Genomic DNA, 13773 nt, shown 5'->3' on the forward strand with positions numbered 1-13773 from the left:
GCGGCATGTGGGATCTTCCCAGACCGGGGCACGAACCCGTGTCCCCTGCATCGGCAGGCAGACTCTCAACCACTGCGCCACCAGGGAAGCCCCCATGGTTCCTTTTCTATTGTTGATATTCTTATTTTGTTCAGCATTGTTTTCCTGATTTCCTTTAGTTGTTTGTCCATATTTTCCCCTTAACTCTTGGAGTGTATTTAAGACAGTTGTTTGAAAGTCTTTGTCTTAGTTTGTCTAGTGTCTGGGCTTCCTCAGGGAAAGTTTCTGTCCATTTATTTTGTGCCTTTGAATGGACCATACTTCCCTCTTTCCTTGTATGCCTTGTAATTTTTTTTAAATTAAAAACTGGACATTTGAATATTATAATGTTGTAACTCTGGAAATGAGTTTCTATTTGTCGTATGTTCTTGGTTCTTTTTTCCCTCTTTACCTGATTTCTTTTGGATTATTTTTTATAATTCTCATTTTATCTTCTTAGGTTTAAGGAAATTTTTTTAATGGAAAAGTTATTGTATATGTACCTACTTCTTACCATTTCTAGTATTCTTCCTTTTGTGAAGATCTGAGTAACCTTCTGGTATCATTTCCTTTCTGCTTGAACAACTTTAGCATTTCTTTAGTGCAGGTCTGCTAGAGACAGTCTCAGCTTTTGTCTGAAAAAGTCTATTTCACTTTCATTTTTGAAAGTGTTTTCATTGGGCATAGAATTCTAGTTTGGCAGTTTTTTTCAGTACAGTTAATGATGTTATTTCATTATCTTCTTTTTTATTTTATTTTTTATTGAAGTATAGTTAATTTACAATGTGTTAGTTTCAAGTGTACAGCAAAGTGATTCAGTTATACATATATATATATATATGTATATTTTTTCTCAGATTCTTTTCCATTATAGGTTACTACAAATTACTGAGTGTAGTGCACTGTGCTATACAGTGAACTACAGGTCTTTGTTGTGTACCTACTTTATATATAGTAGTATGTGTATGTTAATCCCAAACTCCTAATTTATCTCTCCCCCACCTCCCTCTAATATTATTTAGAATTTTTGTATCTTTGTTCATAAGTGATATAGGAAAAGTATAGGACCTTCTCATATTATCCTTCTTTGGTATTGTTATCAAAAGAATGTCCTTTCCGGTACTTCCCTGGTGGCACAGTGGTTAAGAATATGCTTGCCAGTGCAGGGGATACAGGTTCGATCCCTGATACAGGAAGATCCCACATGCCGTGGAGCAACTAAGCCCACAACTAAGGAGCCCGCCTGCCACAACTACTGAAGCCCGCGCGCCTAGAGCCCATGCTCCACAACAAGAGAAGCCACTGCAGTGAGAAGCCCGTGCACTGCAACAAAGAGTAGCCCCCGCTCACCGCAACTAGAGAAAGCCCACGTGCAGCAACGGAGACCGAACACAGCCAAAAATAAATAAAATAAATAAATTTATGGAAAAAAAAGAAAGCCCAGGACTTCCCTGGTGGCGCAGTGTTTAAGAATCCACCTGCCAATGCAGGGCACAGGGGTTCAAGCCCTGGTCTGGGAAGATCCCACGTGCTGCGGAGCAACTAAGCCCATGCGCCACAACTACTGAGCCTGTGCTCTAGAGCCCACGAGCTACAACTACTGAGCCCACGTGCTACAACTACTGAAGCCCGCTCACCTAGAGCCCGTGCTCCGCAACAAGAGAAGCCACCACAGTGAGAAGCCCGCACACCGCAACAAAGAATAGCCCCCATTCACCGCAACTAGGGAAAGCCCATGTGCAGCAACAAAGACCCAACACTGCCAAAAATTAATTGATTAATTAATTAATTAAAAATAGAATCCAGGGCTTCCCTGGTGGCGCAGTGGTTGAGAGTCCGCCTGCCGATGCAGGGGATATGGGTTCGTGCCCCGGTCCGGGAAGATCCCACATGCCGCGGAGCACCTAAGCCCATGTGCCACAACTACTAAGCCTGAGCTCTAGAGCCTGCGAGCCACAACTACTAAAGCCCACGCGCCTAGGAGCCCGTGCTGTGCAACAAGAGAAGCCACTGCAATGAGAAGCCCGCACACCGCAATGAAGAGTAGCCCCTGCTCACCACAACTAGAGAAAGCTCGCGCACAGCAACGAAGACCCAGTGCAGCCAAAAATAAATAAATAAATAAATTTATTTTTTTTAAAACCTCATTTGTAAAACAACTTAAACCTGGCATTTTCTTTTTTTTTTTTTTTTTTTTTTTGCGGTACGCGGGCCTCTCACTGTTGTGGCCTCTCCTGTTGCGGAGCACAGGCTCCGGACGCGCAGGCTCAGCGGCCATGGCTCACGGGCCCAGCCGCTCCGCGGCATGTGGGATCTTCCCAGACTGGGGCACGAACCCGTGTCCCCTGCATCGGCAGGCAGACTCTCAACCACTGCGCCACCAGGGAAGCCCCTGGCATTTTCTTTGTGGGAATATTCTTTAGTGCTGATTCAGTATATTTAATGGTTATAAGGCTAGTCACATTCTGTTTGAGTCACTTTTGGCAAGTTATATTATTCTAGGAATTTGTCTTTTCAGACATGTTAGCTAGCATAAAGTTGCTCATATTCGCTTTTCAATCTTAGTTACCTAACATTATTTGTGTCCTCTTTTGTTCTTAAGAAATCTCACCAGAGACTTGACTATTTTTCATCTTTTGAAAGTTCCCAGTTTTGCCTTGTTGGTTCTCTCTGCTGTATGATTTCTCTCTCCTTTCTTTTTTTTTCCCTAACCTGTGTACCTAAGTCATTAATGTTCAGACTTTGTGTTAACTTCCTAAAGCTTATACACACACAAATAATCAAATTTCAGGTATATGAAACACCGGCATGTAAAGGGCAAGCTTTAAAACTTTCAGAAGACATGAGAGGGTATCTTTCTGACCTTGAGAGTGTGAAAGGATTTATTAAACAAGACACACAGAAAAAGCTAAGTATTAAAGAAAAATTTAACTACATTATAATTAAGAACTCCATAAAGTGAAAATTGCAAAAAATGAAAAGATACAAACTCCTAAAAGATATTTGTAATACAAATAACTAACAAATGGTTAATAACTAGAATATCTAAAGAACTATAAATCAATAAGCAAAGGACAAGTAATTCAATAGAAAAATATTCTAAGTACCATAAACAGACATTTTTCACAGAAAGGGAAACATGGCTAATAAACATAAAATCTAACCCTATTAGTAATGCAAATCATTATCCCGGTGAAGTACCTTATACTCATTAGATTGGCAAAAGTGATAATTCTGAGTAATAGGATATACATCAGTGGGAACCTGGTACGTATTGCTGAGCTAGTGTGAACTGGCATCACATTGGAAGGCAACGTGGTACTATCTGGTGAAGTTTAACATTCACTTGCCTAAACCCAGCAATTCATTCCTTAGAGCAGCGGTTCTCAAAGTGTGATCTGCAGACTATTTCAGAGGGTCTGGGAAGTGAAGACTAAGATGTTATTTGCCAACTCAAAATAGATTAAAGACTTAATTGTAAGACCTGAAACTGTTAAAACTCCTAGAAGAAAACACAGGAAAAAAGACCTTGGTCTTGGCAATGATTTTTTTGGGTATGACACCAAAAGCACAAGCAACAAAAGCAAAAATAAATAAGTAGGATCACATAAATGAGAAAGCTTGAACTAGAAAACTTAAAAGCTTCTGTACAGCAAAAGAAATGGTCAACAAAGTGAAAAGGCAGCCTATGGGAGAAAATATTTGCTAACCATATATCTGATAAGGGATTAATATCCAAAATATATAAGGAACTCACACAATTCAATAGCAAAAATAATAATAATAATGCAATTAAAAATGGGCAAAGAACCTGAATAGACACTTTTACAAAGCAAACGTATAAATGGCCAACAGGTTCATGAAAAAGATGCTCAACATCACTAATCATCAGGGAAATGCAAATAAATTATAATGTGTTTATACAATAAAATAATATGACATAGGAAAAATTAAAGAAATACAGCTCCATGCAAAAACATGGGTGAATCTTAAAAACCCAGTGGAAGGGGCTTCCCTGGTGGCACAGTGGTTGAGAATCTGCCTGCCGATGCAGGGGACATGGGTTCGTGCCCCAGTCTGGGAAGATCCCACATGCCACGGAGCGGCTAGGCCCGTGAGCCATGGCCGCTGAGCCTGCACGTCCGGAGCCTGTGCTCTGCAACGGGAGAGGCCACAACAGTGAGAAGCCCGCGTACCGCAAAAAAAAAAAAAAAAAAAACAGTGAAGGAGCGACAGTTCTCAGTAGACTAAACATAGTATGATATAATATTTAGGGGTAAACATATATGTGATTAATAAAAACAAAAAAAGCAAAGATAATGACAATTCATCATAGCAGTTTTCTTTTGGCTGGAGTTGGAGTGGGGATGGAGGGGCCTGGGATAGGGGAAGACCCTACTACTAGATTCAGGCATATTAATAATCTAGTTCTTAAGTTTAGTGGTGAGTTGACAGATGCTCATTGTATTATTTTGCTTGGTAACTTTACATTATGTTTCATTTTTTTGTATGTAGCAAATATTATAGAATAAAATTTTAAATTTCTTTAAAATATAGATGGGTGGCCACATGAGTTATTTAAAAAAATACATGGTATTCCACTGAATTGGGTACACTATAACGTATATCACCTGGGTAGGTTAAATATATTTGAGTTTATTGGGCAAGTCATACAACTTTTCTGTCTTGTCATAGAAGTGATCATAGCTTGTGAGCATTTACCATATGCCTGTTGTTCTAAATAGTACTTTGCATGTATTAAGCTATATAATCCTTCTGACAACTCCATTTTCATGTATTAAGCTATATGATCCTTCTAACAGCTCTATGAAATAGGAATTATTATATCCCTATTTTAAAGATGAGCTCCTGAGGCATAGAGGTTAAAGCAACTTGTTGAAAGTTGCACAGCTAAGAATTAGAAGAGCCGGTATTTGAACCCACACAATCTGCCTCCAGGGCCTACACCTTTTAAGTCCTCTGCTTATATCAATTGCTATAATAGCACTTACTTAATAAGTTTGTTATGATTAAAGGAGACTGTGTTGTGTTGTTGTTTGTGTGGGGGTGGTACTAGAGATGTCAGGTGCAGTTACTGAGATTATTAGGCCTCCTTGGGAACCTGTGAGTCCCCCTGAGAAGGGGAGGGTGGGTAGGGAAAGAAGCCAGTGAGAAGGAAATGCTGTCCTCCTAAGAGCCTTTGCCAATATGTTTGTATCTTCCCTTCTTCCAGAGACCATGGCGAGCCCAGGGAAAGACAATTATCGAATGAAGAGCTATAAGAACAATGCCCTAAACCCTGAGGAAATGAGGCGAAGAAGAGAGGAGGAGGGCATTCAGCTCCGGAAGCAGAAACGGGAGCAACAAGTGGGTTAGCCCAAGTATTCTCAAACGTGCTCTTCAGGGAGGCAGGCCAGCCACCATGGTTGACCTCCACCTTGCACTCTCACTTTCCTCTTGGGAAAGTAGCTTATCTCTGTGGGCCACTCATCCAGCTTCCTTTGTTGTAAAGAAATTTTGGAAGCTTTGAGAAAGAACTGTCCCTTATTCCTTTTCCATAATTTAGAACAACTTGGACATCATTTATGTCTTCAATATAACATTCTAGTGCTAACCCCTCGTTTTTACCCAGTAGTCACTGTTAGATCTGGCTGTCAAGGCCCAGCCCCAAGCCTGGCCCTTTAAGAATTTTGTCAGCCATCTGGGCTGCCTTACTTCTATTTCTTGAGTCCATTCTTTGTAAGTCTCCCTAGAACTGAGACTGTTTTAATGCCTCATCGTCTACACTCTGCCATGCACCATGCACCACAAGCCACCACCAAATTGGTTCCTTGCCCAGGTCTAGATGCTAAACTGCTTTTGCCCACCCTTTTGCTTTACCATTATTTCTTTCCTTCACAGCCTTTTATATGCATCACCTTTTATACAAAGGGCACGGGAATTTTAAAAGATTTTTTTTTTTGCTTATAAAAATGTTCTCCAAAAATGTAAACAATCTAACATAGAACATATGTTAACAATCTAACATAGAACATAGAAAGTAAAGCCCTTGAATGTCTTTCCATATCAGTATATTAAGCTTGGCATTTTCTCATACAGTAGCATTCCTTGACAGTTATGCCATAATTTAACATTGGGTCATACTTTGTTTTCTTTGTTTCGGTAAGAAGTCTTACCACCATCTCTTCTCTTTATTTTCAGCTTTTTAAACGGAGAAATGTGGAGCTGATTAATGAAGAAGCCGCCATGTTCGATAGTCTCCTCATGGACTCCTATGTGAGCTCTACCACTGGGGTAAGACCCTTGCAAGCTTCCCAGGCAAGCTTGGAAAGTACCTGCTTCTACAGAACAGAAATTGGTCAGTTCACATCATCTAGTTAGTTTTACCAACAACCATGCTAAGCTCTTTATTCCGTGGGCCCTTCTGTAGCTGGTCAACTTACGGAGTCAATAAGGATTCATCTCTGATGGAAACACCAGAGGAAACATTTAAGGGAGGCTATCAGTTGCCTCAGAGGTTAAGAATCACTTCCAAATGTTCCAACTTGAAGCAGCTGTGGATTAAACACCTTCTGAGCCTGCTGTTACCCCTTCCCCTTGCCCTAAAGTCTTTAGAAAGCAGGATTCCAAACAGGATTACGGGCTCATATCTGGCTCTAGTATTGGTTTGCAAAGTTGTGAACCTGTTTTATGTTCTAGGAGAGCGTGATCACAAGAGAGATGGTGGAGATGCTCTTTTCTGATGATTCTGACCTGCAGTTAGCAACCACACAGAAATTCCGGAAACTGCTCTCCAAAGGTACAAAGCCTAGTCTTCCGCAGGGGGCCCTGCATGACTTTAGCATCTTGTTTCTTCTCACTGACCTCATCAACTACTCCCTTTCACTCATTCTGCTGTAGCCCTACTGGCTTTGGTGTCCTTGGACAAGCCAGGCACATTCTTACCTTTGCACTATTTCCTCTGCCTGATATCCTTTACTTGCAGATAACTGTGTGACAGCTGCTACATTTCTATGATCAGATCCTGCCTTCTCAGTAAAGCCTACCCTGACACACTATCAGAAATTGCAGCTCCCCCCACCCCTGCAGCCTTTTTTGTCTCCTTACCCCGCCCTACCTATTCTTTTTTTTTCCTATTACACTTACTGCCTTCTAACATAACAGGATATTTCTCATCACAAGGATATAAGCTCTACGACGGCATAGACTTTTGGTTTTGTTCACTCCTGTATCCTCGGTACCCAGAACCATGTCTGGCATATAGTTTGTGCTCAGTAAAAATGTGATGTATGATGGGAAAAATATTCCCTGACTTTTCTTCCTCCCAAGAAAAGAATGCTGGTCTTGGAAGGGAAGTGTTTAGGCTAGGGTTGCTCCTCCCTTGGTCTTCTCTCCCTTAATTCTTTACTTGCTTAGGTAAGTAAGGTTAGTTACTTGCTTAGGTTTAGGAAGCCAAAGGTGAGCATAGTTAAATTAGGATTGGCTTTACTCTTTGGCATCTCAGCTATTTTATACAGTTCAAAAATGACCAGCTATTGTTTTTTCTTATATATATATATATTTATTTATTTATTTTTGGCTGCGTTGGGTCTTCGTTGTCGCGCGCGGGCTTTCTCTAGTTGCGGTGAGCGGGGGCTACTCTTCGTTGCAGTGCGCGGGCTTCTCATTGTGGTGGCTTCTCTCGTTGTGGAGCACAGGCTCTAGGTGCGCAGGCTTCAGTAGTTGCGGTGCACAGCCTTCAGTAGTCACGGCACGCGGGCTCAGTAGTTGTGGCGCACGGGCTTAGTTGCTCCACGGCATGTGGGATCTTCCCGGGCCAGGGATTGAACCCGTGTCCCCTGCATTGGCAGGCAGATTCTCAACCACTGTGCCACCAGGGAAGCCCCATGACCAGCTATTGTTAAAACTACCTCACCAAAAGGGAGTTTGGGAATGTTTAGAAGGATGATCAGGAGTATCTAGGAAGGATGGTGGACTTACCCCCATGAAAGCATTAGCCAAAGCCTCTCCTGACTTTTCCTCTCCCTCTTCCAGAACCTAGTCCTCCAATAGATGAAGTTATCAATACTCCAGGAGTGGTGGATCGGTTTGTGGAGTTTCTGAAGAGGAATGAGAATTGTACATTACAGGTGAGGCCTGGGGTGGAGAGTTACCAGATGAAAGCCCTTTTGCCAAGAAATTGTAGTGGCATGTTTCTACAGACACATCTCTTAGGATATAGACGAGATATTGAGGGAACATTTAAGAGATGCTGTTACCTCAGAGGTCTTGACCTCAATCAAATAAGAGACCCACAAACTCTTCCCTAAAACAATCTCAGAGGAAAGATACCAGAATATGACAGACTGATTATTCAGAGGTTATATTATAAATTATAAATATAAATATATTAGGTTAGCCAAAAAGTTCGTTCGGGTTTTTCCATAAGATGTTACAGAAAAACCTGAATGAACTTTTTGGCCAACCCTAGAGGTTCTAGTCCACTTCTAACCCTGAGGTGAACCATCTAGCTTTTCTGGGTCTCTCTTCTCACAAATGGGTAATGAGTCAATCCATTGGAACTTATTAGAAACGTGGCTGAAAGGGACTTTTAGAGACCCATCTCACTCTTATCCTGGTTTCAGAGATGAATAAAGTGAAGCTCGGGAAATAAAAACGTGACTTGCCAAAGGACTCATGGGTGCTGTGGTAGTGCAGGACTAGACCTGGGACCATGGAAGCCCAATTCTGTCTTCCCATTATGGGTAATGAGTCAATCCATTGGAACTTATTAGAAACTTGGCTGAAAGGGACTTTTAGAGACCCATCTCACTCTTATCCTGGTTTCAGAGATGAATAAAGTGAAGCTCGGGAAATAAAAACGTGACTCGCCAAAGGACTCATGGGTGCTGTGGTAGTGCAGGACTAGACCTGGGACCATGGAAGCCCAATTCTGTCTTCCCATTATGTTATATCACTGCCAGTACCTCTTCCTGTCATTTAAAGGTGGAGAGGGAAAGGCTTGTGTGGTTTTTTGTTTTTGTTTTTAAGTCAGGGGCAGGAGGCTTATTGCTCTGAGCCAGCGAGTAGGCACGGCTGCTCATCTGGAATGACCTCTCACTCATGGCTTTAATCTCACTTTCAGTTTGAAGCTGCCTGGGCTCTAACAAACATTGCCTCTGGAACCTCTCAGCAGACCAAAATTGTCATTGAAGCAGGGGCTGTCCCCATTTTTATAGAGCTGCTTAACTCGGACTTTGAGGATGTACAGGAACAGGTAATGCCCAAATTTGACTTAATTCTTTTATTTATTTATTTATTTTTTGCGGTACACGGGCCTCTCACTGTTGTGGCCTCTCCCGTTGCGGAGCACAGGCTCCGGATGCGCAGTCTCAGCGGCCATGGCTCACAGGCCTAGCTGCTCCGTGGCATGTGGGATCTTCCCGGACCGGGGCATGAACCCGTGTCCCCTGCATCAGCAGGCGGACTCTCAACCACTGCGCCACCAGGGAAACCCCGACTTAATTCTTGATGGTACCAGTGGTATAATAAAAAGTATATTTTGTCCTTATCCCCAGTTAAGAGGTTAAGAGCAAAGAGCTCTTAAAAACATTGGGATTTTCTTAGTGATAGAAGTGCCTTTTGTTATTCCTAAAGAGCCCCTTTGGGACACACCTGAGTCTGTGCTAATGCGGTGACTCCGGGTGGGTCCCTAGATAGCTTCAGGAAGGGAGGTCTAGTCATCAGAAAGACCAAATTTAGGATTAGAGGATAGGAACTCTCAGCCCCACCCCACCCCCACTCTTCCCACCCCGACTCTTCCCACCCCTCCACCCCACCCTCCCCAGGGAGGTTAGAGGGGCTAGAGATTGGGTTATAAAAAGGCTTGAACAGTGAGATTCAGAGAGCTTCTGGGTTGGTGAACACTCAGTGTGTTGGGAAGGTGACGTGCCTGGAGAGGGCTTGGAAGTTCTGTGCAACCCCACTCCTCAACCCATACCTTGCCCTGTGCATCTCTTCCATTTAGCTCTTCTGAGTTGTATATATTACAGTAAACTGGTAAACGTAAGTGAAGTGTTTTCTTGAGTTCTGTGAATCATTCTAGTGAATTATTGAACCTGAGGAGGAGATTGTGGAACTCCTGAATTTATAGCCAGTTGGTAAGAAGTATGGGTAGCACCTGGAAATTGCAGCTAGCATCTAAATTGAGGGCAGTCTTGTGGGACTGAGCCCCTAGCCTGTGGGATCTGCCCTAACCCGAGTTAGTGTCAGAATTTAACTGAATTGACCCAGTTGGTATCAGAGAATTGGTTGTTGGTGTAGAAAATACTCCACACATTGGGCATCGGAGGTGGTGCTGAAAAAAAGACACCACAATACCCATTTCTCAGCACCTACAGATCATAAAAACCCAACTTCCATTTCTTCCACTGGTTGGATAGAAGTGGAGAGTGGTACTAGGGTTTTTTCCTATATTACTACATATAGGGTTGGTCCTATGAGGCTACAAGAATGCAATTTTCCCATCATTTTCTCCTTTTCTGGGGGGTGGGGATAAGGAGGTCTTGGTCTGGCTTCTCTGGCTGCAGTACGATGTCAGCCTGCCTTCCCCAATGAACCAGGAACTCTCAGAGAAAAAGTCCTCATAGAGCAAGTGCTCAATTTTAACAAGGAGGGTACCTGAGCTTATTTAGTGTGTTTCAGGTCTTGATGGGGTGTTTGTCCTGGTTACTGGTGGGTGTCACTCTGTAGTTGTGAGTATAAAGCACTCACAGAAGCCACTAGGCTCTGTGGGTGACAGTTCCATCATCCCTTTTTTAGGCAGTCTGGGCACTGGGAAACATAGCTGGAGACAGCTCCGTTTGCCGAGATTACGTCTTGAACTGTTCCATCCTTAATCCTTTGCTAACGTGAGTAATTATTATCATCTGCACCTGGGGTATCATTCTGGCAGCCATGTGGCAGATCTTTGGGGAGCAGTTTACCTTAAGACGATGAGTGAATACAAAAATGATAAAAGTGCATTCTCATTGCCAGAGTAAAAGATAGTATCTTTTGAGAGTAAGAAGATTGTGTCACTGGTCTGTGTCTTGTGCTTCCTCACTTTGTAGCACTGTAGAATCTCATGTTGGTCATACCTGTCTCATTGTTGAGCCAGAGGAGAGAGCAAGGACTAGCCCATCTGGAAGAGTCTAACCTTCTCTACGGAATGCATTGATTTGCTATGGGTTTATGCCTAGTACATTGGAGAGCTCTGTTGTAAGCCACAGATCTAAGACCCCTTGCAGAGTCATCTGGATGCTCCCATCCCTTCCTCTGTACCCTTATAGTAGAGCTACATCTAAACCAAAACAGAGGGAGGAGCTTTTCTTGAGAGGCCACAATCTCATAGGCTACTATTATAACTACTTCTTGGGTCTGTCATAGAAAATCATTCCACAGTGCATGGCTAAAGCCCTCACAGTAAACTTTCAGCTTTTATTTCCAAAGACAACAATACTCTTGTTTAGAACTTGTGGCCACAGTTAGGGACACAGTATGTCCTATCTTAAACGTTTAGCATGCTTACTCACAGTCCAGCCCTCTGTTTGTCCTTATTAGCTATGGTCTTAATAAGCCACAGCTGGTCCTAATCCTCTGTGAAGATGTAGGTCGGCCTCCTGGGCCAAACAGGCTCACTTAACTTAAATCTATGGGTAGGAAGAAACAGGCTGCTAGAGTCTTAGGGGTCTGATTGGATTTGCTCCTGGGGTTCGTAGGCAACAGCTCTATGCAAAGAGCATCATTGCTCAGGATCTGGCTTTGCTGTCCCCTTCAGGCTGCTTACCAAGTCCACACGACTGACAATGACACGGAATGCAGTCTGGGCCCTGTCAAACCTGTGCCGAGGCAAGAACCCACCCCCAGAGTTTGCAAAGGTAAGAGAGCTTCTCTTTTTTTTTTTTTTTTCTTTTTTTAATACTTTATTTATTTATCTGGTTGCACTGGGTCTTAGTTGTGGCAGGCGGGCTCCTTAGTTGTGGCATGCATGTGGGATCTAGTGCCCTGACCAGGGATTGAACCTGGGCCCCCTGCATTAGGAGCACCAAGTCTTATCCACTGTGCCACCAGGGAAGTTCCAAGAGAGCTTCTTACCAATTCCTGAGTGAAAGCAGGTTCCTTCATATGGGGGAATTTTGATATGGGAGTTTTCAAGTCTTTGGGGAACCCTCCGAGTCTCATCCTTGGGAAACTGAAAAAGGCAGTCGTCGATGAAGTAGGTGATCTCAAATGCCTGGATGGTAAAGTGAAAATGTGGGCCTGATGGTTTAATGTAGTAGAAATCTGCAGATCTTAGACTTACTTAGTAGAGGAGGGCTCAGCAATTTTAGGGTTAGTGGTAGAGATGATGTAACCATGTCCGCCTGAGTCCCTCTCTCTCTGCTTCCAACAGGTCTCCCCCTGTTTGCCTGTGCTGTCTCGCCTACTCTTCAGCAGCGACTCAGACTTGCTGGCAGATGCTTGCTGGGCCCTTTCTTATCTGTCTGATGGCCCCAACGAGAAGATCCAGGCAGTCATAGACTCTGGAGTCTGCCGGAGATTGGTTGAGCTTCTAATGTGAGTGATCTCAGTTAGAAAGGGTACAGATTCCCTAAGCTTCTCCAAGCTCAGAACTGCAGTCAGCAGTCTGCTGCCCTATCCAAAGGTCTGGAGCCATGAGTGCTGCTGGCCTTGGTGGTCAGCCGAGTTGAATGCCATGTGCTGGCCCTCTACTGATCAGATCGCCCTCCTCTGTAGGCACAACGATAACAAAGTGGCTTCTCCTGCTCTGAGAGCTGTGGGTAACATCGTCACCGGGGATGACATCCAGACCCAGGTAAGGAGGAGGAGGAGAGCTGTCTATGGACAAAATCCTTCCCTGCCACAGACTTTGGTCCTGGTAGGAGGCAACATGATCTAGGAGAGAAAGCATAGGCTTGAGTGAAAAATTCCAGCTCTGCCACTTTCTATATTATTTGGGGGCAACTTGGTTGCCTTCATTTTTTTCTATAAATTGGAAGCAAGTCATCATCCATTGGGTGCTATTGAAGAAAAACTAAATGGAATAACCTGACTCACTACCTGGGACATTGTAAAGTAATTGTTAACAGATTTTGAGTTACGGTACCTTTGAAATACTAAAAGCTATGGAACCTCACCCCTACTTCCTAGACCTTTAGGATCCCATGTCTCATGTTACTCTCCTGTTAGTAACACTTCCATTGAGAGCACAGTATACAGTGTTTCTCTGTTCAAAGGCTAGAGATCTGAGTATTCTTTGCGTCTTGAGTAGTTTGTATAATTCTGTGGAATTCTTAACAAATTTCTTACAGGTGAGCAGTCTCACTCAAGCCCACACTCATTTTCTAGGTCATTCTTTTGTGTTTGTGTGTGTACGCGTGTGCCTGTGTGTACAGATATTCATAACTTTTTCTGTTTTTACGATTTTTAAGTATAGTTCACTGGCATTAAGTACATTCACATTTTTATTCAACCATCATCGCCATCCATCTGCACCATTTTGCATCATTCCAAACTGAAACTCTGTACCCTTTAAATAATAACTTCCCATTTCCCCGCCCCCCCCCATCCTTTGGTAACCACCATACTACTTTCTGTCTCTTAGGAGTTTGACTACTCTAGTTACCTCATATAAGCCGAACCATATATATTTGTCCTTTTGTTTCAGCTTATTTCACTTAGCATAATGTTTTCAAGGTTCATCCATATTTTAGCATGTCACACCTTCATTCCTTT

General features: G+C 43.0%; 1 protein-coding gene across 1 annotated transcript in view; it reads left to right on the forward strand.

The window, feature by feature from the left end:
• Positions 1 to 13773, forward strand: part of KPNA6 (karyopherin subunit alpha 6) — a gene marked incomplete at both ends in the record, with an annotated part of 41493 nt that overhangs the window by 23171 nt on the left and 4549 nt on the right. The window contains 9 exon segments of the mRNA XM_079698144.1: positions 5252 to 5385; positions 6220 to 6312; positions 6718 to 6817; positions 8053 to 8147; positions 9143 to 9274; positions 10819 to 10907; positions 11816 to 11915; positions 12431 to 12594; positions 12775 to 12853. Coding sequence (XP_079554270.1) covers positions 5252 to 5385; positions 6220 to 6312; positions 6718 to 6817; positions 8053 to 8147; positions 9143 to 9274; positions 10819 to 10907; positions 11816 to 11915; positions 12431 to 12594; positions 12775 to 12853 — 986 coding nt within the window.

Source organism: Hyperoodon ampullatus, assembly GCF_949752795.1.
Source record: "Hyperoodon ampullatus genome assembly, chromosome: 2".
NCBI lineage: Eukaryota > Metazoa > Chordata > Mammalia > Artiodactyla > Ziphiidae > Hyperoodon > Hyperoodon ampullatus.